The sequence below is a fragment of the Merops nubicus genome, unplaced genomic scaffold (genome assembly GCF_000691845.1).
Source record: "Merops nubicus isolate BGI_N331 unplaced genomic scaffold, ASM69184v1 scaffold3969, whole genome shotgun sequence".
Lineage (NCBI taxonomy): Eukaryota > Metazoa > Chordata > Aves > Coraciiformes > Meropidae > Merops > Merops nubicus.
Window position 1 is genome coordinate 83,561 of NW_008631576.1, and position 10,269 is coordinate 93,829.

The following is a 10,269-nucleotide window of genomic DNA, read 5'->3' on the forward strand; positions in this document are numbered from 1 at the left end:
TAGGGAAATTCTTGTAGTGTTCCACCATTAACTGGCTACACTTTTCTGCGGCCCAAAGCAATCTTTCCACACCAGCTTTTAAGTGAAGCTAGTAACACTGTGAATACTTTTACTGAATGCTTTATTTTACTAGTACAGTAGGGTTGGAAAGCTAAATGGACTATCAACCAAATTCTGACTACTTGATATTTCATCTGAATGAAATACGATATGGAAAAAATCAACATTAATTTTGAAAACCTTTTTTCCTACATTGACTCACTCTGAATAATTTCCAGTAGGGGTGACCAAGTTTCCTCACCCTACAAAAGTCACCTTTAAATGCAAGATTACTAATATGAGGACTTTGCCTGATTTTTTCCCACTGTTATGCACAGGGCAGAGAACTAGTAACAAATGCAGATGGATAAGAAAAAAAAAAGGAAATGTGGATGACAAGAAACCAAAGTTACCTACAAACTGTAAAAAGAGCATAGATTAATAGGCAGTTGCATGGTGGCCCTAGAATCAGGCACAACGAAGAATGAATTGTAGTAGGGAGAAATGGAAACAAAAGTACACTGGAAGCCTAGCAGAAGGAAAGCCTGCAGATAATTCCATGTACAACTTCTGTGCATACACCTCGACTGGAGAGAGAACAGAGCACACACTGTAGGAGAGGTGTCCCCAGAACCATGGCCCCCTAAGACTTTTTTTAGATAAGAAACTCAAAGTTCATGAATTCAGAAATGTAGCATCTCTCTTTGAAGATAGAGTTGTGCTTCCTGTTTCATAAACAAAACCTTCTCCAGAAATAATATTCTCAACAGAGACTGCAAGAGTCCTAAAGCATATAGCTGCTTTTTTTAAGAAAGAAAACTGTTCACCACAAATCACTTAAAAAATAAACGTGTGCTGGTTTATGGTAGGAGATACTGTTTTCTCAAGAGGGGACACATAGTCCAATTTCAACCGCTGATGATAGGAAAGATCACAGCTCACACTAGCATTTACCAGCTGTAGTATTCCCTAACTAAAGGCACACATGGATTCCAAATTACTTTTTTCTGACTTACACTAAAACCATTCTCTTCTTTTAGCCAAAGGTCACTTAGTAAAACCACAATGGTGTTCATGTGCTTGGGAACTTAATACATACATCTTAATTAGATCTTGCAATATCAGAATTTAATTTTAAAAGCTAATAATGGCACACTCACATATGTCTGTGCACTTGTGTGCACACTCAGATAAATTCTGGTGGTCAAAAATCACTTAAGCAGAAAATTTGTTTGGAACATACTGAACATGAACAACAATGTAAAAGCAGTTCTTAACAATGCAGAGGTATTACACTATTGCTGACTGAAAACTTGCATGGCATTTCATTTATATTATTCTTAAGAACAAAGAAAATTATGGTTTAGTTATGGCCTTTTACATAATATATGAGGCAAAGAAGAATTAAAAAAATCTGGTTTTAGACATTTTTAGAACAAATTATTTATCTCCACACTTCATAAACAAAAAGTTCAAACTGTGTGGCGTGGCATAAAGAGAGCTGACAATTAGGAGAAAATTGAGAAAAGTAGCTTCAATGAGGCACAAAATAGTGATATGAAGAAGACTGGGTGGTAGGATGAAAGTCTGGCAAAGTTTTGAAAATTCAGCAATTTCCTGGCTGGAAAACAATGTGAAAACAAAACAAAACAAAAAAAATCAATAAAACTAAAAACTTGCATATGCATAAGAGGCAAAACATACCCATTGAAACCCTGCACCTGCAAAGAACTTCTGAATTCTGAAACACATTATTTTTCTTGAAGAAAGGGGAGAAAGCACCTAATAAAAACATTCCTGTCTCAAAATGCTGAGCAGGCTGTTGTCAGAAGAATCAGTACTTTGACTGTAAAAATTGACAGTGTCAATAGTTCCAAAGCTTCCCCACTGCTTACCTCATTGCAATGTTGTATGACTCTGGATGAATGCAAGTTTGGTCCAAAGGATTGGGGAATCGTGAGGCACATGATGGTTTGCTCTTGTTTTTAACCTGTGCACCCGTTTTAGTCAGAAGTGCATGACTTCCAAGTTGAGTTTTCTTACTACTGTCAGAAATCAAAACCAGACATGTCATTTTTAATGAACAAGATCCTAGCCCAATACCTACACATAAAACACAAGATCAGACTTTTATACAATGTTTATTCTTTAAAAAAAAAAGTAACACCCTACTAAAAAGTCATTGTGAGTGAATCTTAATACTTAATTTTAGCAAAAAAATACAACATATCGATGCATGCATCAATTTAAAATAGAAACAAACATTGGGAAGGGATTCTGTGTGTCAAAATGTCTTCATGATGACAAGATTATTAAAAAAACACTAGACAACCTATTGTATTGTTTGCAATCTGGATAGCACCTTCTGTCTGTAAAGTGGAGAGAACTGCATTTATCTACTTGATAAAGACCTCATGAGGATACTTTTGTACTTAAAATGCTGATTAATAATCTGCATCATTTTAAATTTGAGAAATTCATTAACAAAATTTCCTATTCTTATCATGTTTAGGTAAGCAAATTGCATCTGAAGCATATGTGCAGAACAGGGAAAGTAAGAGTGAATGCTTAAACATTGTAACTCTTTAAATTACATTTATTGGCTTCTTATAGTTAAATTTCTGAGGCATCTGAAGCATATGTGCAGAACAAGGAAAGTAAGAGTGAATGCTTGAACATTGTAACTCTTTAAATTACATCTATTGGCTTCTTATAGTTAAATTTCTGAAGAATTCTCCTCAAATATGGGCCAGGTCAAACTATGAAAAAATTCAAATCCAAAGAATTCAGACCACGATTTGCTTATAACAGAAAACAGCAAAAGGTCAAATCTACCATTATTTCAGAATTTAGAAACTATTTTTGCAAAAGTATCTTAATACAGCTTTCCTTAACACTTAGTGAATAAACTACTGACTCCTCATCAGCTAGCTTTTGGATTAGTCTTCTGTGGCATTTTTTGTCATTTTGTTTGTGGTTTTGTTGTTGTTGCACAAGTTGTGGTTTTGTGTGTGTCTTTAATTGGGTGGATAATGCAAAGGTCCCAAAGTCTCAGAGACATCCATGGACAGCTTGCCCACGTTGGTAGTAGGACTTCACAGATGACAGGAGAGAAAGAGAACTCTCTTTGTGTGTAGCATATTTACAATTGACACCCATCTTCCCCTAAAGTTTCCCTTAAGTAAAAGAACCACTCAGGATACATTAAAGGCAACAAATTACTCCTACAGGCAAAGGCTCCCTTCTTGCCTCTTTTTTTGTTTGTTTTTGTTTCCTAAATCACAAGTGGTTCCTGCTTTTGCAGGACAGAAGAGGACACACTGAAGGACCCAGAACTACCACTTGCACTTTGGGTTCTACCTACACGTCAACTGTCACAGAGATGCAGACATAACTTTCTTTTTCCAAATCAATTTTTAAAATAACCACTATTTGCTAACTTCCAAGTACAAAGCACAAAATCTAATTCACACAGCACCCTACAGCCATCAATATGATTACAGAGCACAAAATTGAAACCTTCTTGAAATTAACTTCAAAAATGTTTGATTTTGCAACCTGGGCCCACAAGAAATGTGGAGGAGATGGTTCTAGAGCTTTATTTTGGCCTCAAACACCAAAGTTATAGCAGATTTCTCAGGTTATACAGTGTTCTCAAGTTTTATGGAATCTGACTAACATCAGAAGCATGCTCCAGAAATAAAGAAAAATAATATAATGTTCCAAAACATTTCACCAGTTAATGTTTTTGGGGAAAGAAAAAAGGCGTCAGCTTTTTCCACCTCTCTTGTATTGCCACATTCCCTAGTACAGCTCTGTACAACATAAGACCTATCGATCATCTACAGCCTTGAAAACAATTTCTTTGGTCTTCTGGTGCTTACAGTGCACACCATTTGGCATGCAGCATGTGCCTCCCTGCCAGATGGGCAACCAATCTGTATACCTTCCACCTGGGCAGTAAGCCAGTCCTAATGTGCCTACCTCCTGCCTGGAAGTTACGCGTGTGCTGTTTGGCCAGCAGCAACTGGGAATACAGTATTGCTTCTGAGCATTGAGCTGGCTAAAAAAATAGCATGTTCTTCCCAGGAAAATATTTTTTGAGAAGAGTCAGTGGCAAAAGGGTGGGGATGGTGCTACCACTGTGCCCTTTCTTAGTTCTTTACATTGGAAGGAAAGGCAGGAGAAGAGACTTTGCCCTAGAAAGGGCGCTTTCAGCTGTGGAGAGGAAACATTTCAGGTCAAGAGGAGCACAACAAATGGTTGCAAGAGGGAATGGCTTGGTACAGAAATAGGGAATGGGATGGCAGGGAAAAGGATGATCCGCTGTTGACAAACTGGACTTGGGAAAGGGCTTCATGTATTTGAGACAGAAGGCAGTCACACCACGCTTGCTAGGCACAGCAGTATAACACAGGCAGAGTTTGATCCAGGCAGCTATTCAACTTTCTCCCTCCAAGTAATGGAATTTAAACTCTCTGCAAATAAACTACAGTTTACAACCTTTACATTCTGCAGGGTAATCTTTACTACAGTAAAATGCCACATGCCAAATTTCTTCTACCAGTTCAGTGGCAGAATTTGTAATTATACTTACATACCAATTGAAATCCTGACTTAAGAGTACTAGGCTAATGAGCCATAATAATTCAAAGGAAGAACAATCTTCAACCATCGCCTACAAGAAGTTTATTTGTTAAGATTCTGTTTTTCAGAGTGCCAAGGATTCCTCAAGTCTTAAGCCTGAATACAAAACAGAAACAGGCAAAAAGTCTTCTTATGCTATTTCAGATAATTTAGTCAAGATAGCTAACATCTCTATTACCTGCAAAAGTTTCTTATATATTCTTGATTGAATCTGATGAAGCCAGCACACTGTTGGAAGGTTTTGGGACCCAGACCTTTAACTTCTTTGAGCTGTTCTCGATTTATAAACGGCCCATTCTTCTCTCGCCATTCAATTATATTTTTAGCCCTGTTAGCGTTCAGTCCTGCAATGTGTCTAAGAGAAAGGTTCAGAGAATTCATTTATTACCACTGTACAGGCATTAATAAGTGCTATCCATTACACGGATACATATTACAGTCAAAAACGTAGTTTACAATAGTTAAAAACAGCTGAGAAATTTGCAAATTGACTCCCAGACCAAAAGGATCCCTTCTCATGGCTCTATGGAAGGAATCCACTCAAGTCAACAAAACTTGGTACAGCAATACAGTTCTGCACATACCTAACTAGTAAGCCAGGGACGTGTAATTTATGGTCTGTTGGCTATTTCTGTAATGCCAATTCAATTTGTCATGTCTTATGGCCTGCCCCCAGCTGCCCTCTTCAGGAAACAACGTGGGAGGAGGGTTCAAGACAGATAAATGGTTCCTGTGAGAATAACCCACTCTCAGCTATTCTCTTCCAATAGTACCACAACACCTCACCCCAACGTGAAGGGCTGATGTCTGCTATCCAGAAGGAAAGTGGCTGAGAGCAGCTTGCCTTCCTCACACAATTTAACAGATCTACACAGCTTGTTCCTTTTCTCTCAGCTGCTCGTGAGACAAAAGAGCAGCTGGGAACAGGCTGCATGAGTTGTTCTGAGGGCAGCTCAGCTCTGGCAAACAACTTACCTGTGAAGTGCAACTGCAGTTGGCCAAGTTGCTTTGGGAAGAAATGGGATTGCTGCACATATTCTGCATGTACATGTGAGTACAGCTTTCTGCATATGGAGTATGTTAATCACAGAAAGAGGGAGAAGAGCTGTGGTGGACAGTTACTCATGGCACTAGTGAAGGAAATGTCACCAGTATGGCTCTGCATATCAGATGTCACTGCTTTAAGACCTGTTTGTAGAACAGTACAGACTGATTCTAGAAAAAATTATCAGAAAATCTGGCAAGAATAGTAAAAAATTAGGGGTAGTGGGAAATCAAAGGAAAAAAAAAAAACCCCAAAAAACTTGGCATTATTCTCATCCTTGAGAAAAAGCTAAAAAATAATCCAAACACCATTAATCACAGCCAAAATATTAATTATTCGGAATGGATATTTCTCAAAAAAATTCTCAGAAATTTTATGAAATCCAAGTTATTTACACTGATGAAGGAACATGGCACAGAGTTCACAGAACTTTCCACTGATGATCTCAAGTCCTTCAAGTATGATACTCAGAAGTAATGCAAGTACTGTAACACTGTCATCACCCCTCCTACACAGAATGTATGTCAAGAAGTGTATTTGATGCAACAGAAAGCATGAGCAGAAAGCCCTGTTCATGGTATATTCTAGCTAAGGTGAAAATTTCATACACCATACATCTAAGGGAAACAGACTGTGTCTACACAAAAACAGCAGAACTGAAGTACTGAGGATCAAGTTAGATCCAGAACTCAATGCAGCACATGGATACCAGCATCATAAGCCATGTTAATTAGACTACTTAGCCAACATGGTTACCAACTGTGACTATGAGAGCATCACTCCATGTTCCTAGCTTTGTGGAGACACAGTCGTGCCTCAGCCTGCTGCCTTCTGCTCAACTGCACAACACAGCTGTACCCTGCAGAACACTGACAGTGTTTACCACACTTGTTCAGGTAGGATTTTATTCATAGAATGAATGTTAGCTAGTCTGCCTCATTTACCAATAGATACATGATTTCCTACTAATGGTTGATCTACATCTTAAAGAAGGAAAGACAGAAGGTACATCAGGAGTCTGGATGCACAGAAAAAGAATATGGAAGAGAAAATGGAAAAAAAAAAAGAGTAGAAAGAGAGCCTCTTTGAAAAACATCTTAAAGAAGGAAAGACAGAAGGTACATCAGGAGTCAAGCTAAGGACTGGATACACAGAAAAAGAATATGGAAGAGAAAGTGGAAAAAAAAAGAGTAGAAAGAGAGCCTCTTTGAAAATATGGAAAGACATTTTCAAGAATTATAAGAGGTTAAAAAATTAAAGATAGAGCTAGCAAAAATAAATTTCTCCTAACTCTGATACCTAATATAATTGTCAATACCAATATATTGTACATTCATTTTCTTCCCCTCCTAACTACAGAATATGACAGCAACACTTTTGCTCTTCTAAGAGGCTGTCCAGCTAAACAATTCTGAATTCTACACACTCAGAGAGAATAAGCTTTAATTTCTAACCAAGAGAAATAAAATCCAGAACATTTTCCAAGTAAATATGGCATAGTTACTTTTGAAAAGTCATTGAAAAGGGATAAATTTTTCAGCAGTTTCCCCTTAAATCTTTCCTTTTCTCCTTTCCTCACCCAACTTTTACAACTTGGTCCACTTAGCAGAACCTATAAAAATACCTTCTAAGAGACAGAAAGCACATTTGAAAATCCCTTTCTCAGTGTAAAAACACAAATTAATTATAACAAATTTTCTAAATTTGCAGTGTTGGCTCAAAATTTTTAAATACGTTTTTCTCCAAGAATAGTTTTACCCTGGAGAATCACAAATACCCTTAAAAAGTGACCCATAATGATCTAGTGAAATCCTGTCTTAATGTGTCGTTTACATGTAGTTGGAAGTTTAACACAAGAGCCATTTGCTCCAGCTGAGGTTGAGTCAGATGGCAGACTAAACAGAGACTCTGTGATCCACAGCCATGTAATTACTGGAATAGGAAAATGTTTGACTCACCTTAATAGTATTTCTGAGCAGATGTTAATATCAACTCCTACAAAGCTGACACACTCTTCAACCACACTGTCCAGAGTTGCTTTGAGCAAAGTCTGTGATACATCATGCTGGGAAACAAAAATGGAGATATCAGGTTACTGAAATATCAAAGCACACATAAATAAGAACTGCAAACAATACTAACAGTAGTAAAACAGTTGCCTGAACATATCAATATCTTACATGGTGGTACCAGCTAAAGACAAATTATAGAACATATTTTTAAAAGGTCTACAGCATCTCTTTGCAACATCTTTAGCATGACACAAATACCTAGAATAAGACACTGTTCACCTTTTTTTGTTTTACAACTATTTCTTTGAATCATGTGAAAACAAAACTATATTAAACAGTGAGTACTCAAATGAAGTAACACTTCTGTTCATCCATTATGTCTTGTCTTTAATCAGACATTTACCTGTAATATAAGTTTATTAAATTAAGACAAAAATTTTTAAAAATAAGCTATTTAGAGAAAAGATTAAATCCTGTACTTTTGTGCTTGCACACACAAATGTTTGCAAAACCATTCTATATATGAGAACCACACTACAGTACAGTAATTTACTAAAAAGAACAAGCCAGGTATTGTATGAGGATGGGCAATGCATAAGGTACATATCAGCCCTGCAGCAACAAAATGTTTCAGATTTTGAACAGATATTTCAGATAAGATTGGCAGGTCCTTGACTGAAGCACCACTAATGGAAATTCTTCCAGTTTTTCCATTATTGTTCATAATGTTCCTCCTTTTCTTCCACTCCCTAAAAGAAATCAGTCACACTTGTCAAAGGTAAAAAGGTCTGAAGTTCTAAGATTTCTTTCCTTCCACAACATAGGCATACTTCAATCTATGACTGCTAGTTCCATACACAAGCCCACGAGTGCTTAGAAGTCTGACCTGGAGGGAGAAGCCTCTCTAAACGCAGGAGCTAATTCAATCACTATGTTGGTTTAGCTTCAGGGCTCTTATACATCACTCATGTAAATCTGGGTTGATCTGTTGTGGTTTCATGATGCATTCATTTAGGACATCAAGCTGGATCCAAGCCAAGACACCAAACACTTCATCCACTACGTTATTTTACCTTCTAAGCCATTCAGGTCTTTTAAATATTCCACGGTTAAATTTAACATGCCACCAGCATCAATCCAAATATATTAATGTTGGTAGCTCATCAAGTAGCAGTTAATAACTGAAACAGTTGTGAAACTCATGGCAATGTATTTCATAGCCCCTTTATTTCAGGTAATGGTAAGTGTGATGTATTTTCATGATGTGATACATAACAAAGTTACTTACAAACAGGAAGCACAAATTTTGCCAGTATTACTCCTCCTACAGAAAGCTCTCACACAAAAAGTCATGTACTTGCCTAAGTCCTGGCATTTGCAGTCTTGGCCTCACAACCACAAAGCTTACTTGTACACTTTGCAAATCAAATGCCAGTTTCTACTTACAAATATGTTGCTACTACAACAGTGGCTTCCTTCCTGAATAAAGGGATATAAACTAAAAACCCACACCCTAAGTCTTATGTTTCCATTTTTCTGACTTACTGAAGACATGGCTTCTTTTAGTGAAGATGTTCTACATATCCCTTCCTCCTCCTGCCATCAGCTGGGTGATGTACCAGAGCTAGAGGCTTCCAGCTCACATGCATACTCAAGGATGCATTTATATAACACAGCATAAGAACCAGAATGAAGATGTTCAGATTTTTCTCTTCTTTGCCAAGTACAGCTGCCAAATACTAGCCTAGATTTTCAATGACGAACCAGAAATTAAAAAATTAATAAGATAAAGATATTAAACTTTTTAAAAATAATTATGATGAAGGAAGGCAAGAAGAGAAAAAAAAAAAGCAGGGTACTCAAAATTCCTTCTGCTTTTAGGAAAAGCTACTGACCCCAAGGTACTTGGAAGTTGATAATAGTGTGAAACTAGTTTCACACGTTACATTAACAAGTTCCATTAACTGTAGCAGTTTTTGGCCACCTCAAAAAAAAATCTTGGCCTAAATCAACTACTCAGAATATAAAGTCGAGCCTGTGGCAGAGAGTGGGGAAACAGAAGGTTTCAGTCTAACTCCTTAAAGATGTTATTACTTCAGAAGGAAAAACATGCAATTACATGATTCAAAACCGAGACATTTGTCATTGTCTTCACAATGCTTATAGCATTCAATGCATCAGAGAAAGTAATTCCTAGGTCTGGCCTCAACTTTCTAAGCAGTTCTTTGGAAGAGACTTGATTCAGCAGAAGCTTTATTTCCAGTCTGCTGAGAGTGAATCTAGACAGCAATTCAGTCAACAATAGTCCCCTCTCAAAAAGGAAAAGATACATCACAATCAAAGGCTATGGAACCTGAAATACTTCTGCTAGTGAAAGAAAAAACAGTGCTCGTAGATTCTCAGTTTCAAAAGCAAAGTTAGGATTTATCTAAGATTTAAGTTTGCGGATGCAATAGTTTGTGTAAAATTCATGTTAAAGAACACACACAATTTGGAAAAAAAAAAGTAATATACAACTATGTATTT

General features: G+C 37.1%; 1 protein-coding gene across 1 annotated transcript in view; it reads right to left on the reverse strand.

Moving 5' to 3' along the window:
* LOC103779959 (S1 RNA-binding domain-containing protein 1-like) overlaps positions 1-7,796 on the reverse strand; it is a gene marked incomplete at its 5' end in the record, with an annotated part of 21,738 nt that extends 13,942 nt beyond the window's left edge. Inside the window, 3 exons of the mRNA XM_008947605.1 lie at positions 1,935-2,084; positions 4,865-5,041; positions 7,690-7,796. Of these exons, the coding sequence (XP_008945853.1) occupies positions 1,935-2,084; positions 4,865-5,041; positions 7,690-7,796 (434 nt within the window). The remainder of the gene's footprint in view (positions 1-1,934; positions 2,085-4,864; positions 5,042-7,689) is intronic.
* Between the last annotated feature and the right edge of the window lie 2,473 nt (positions 7,797-10,269).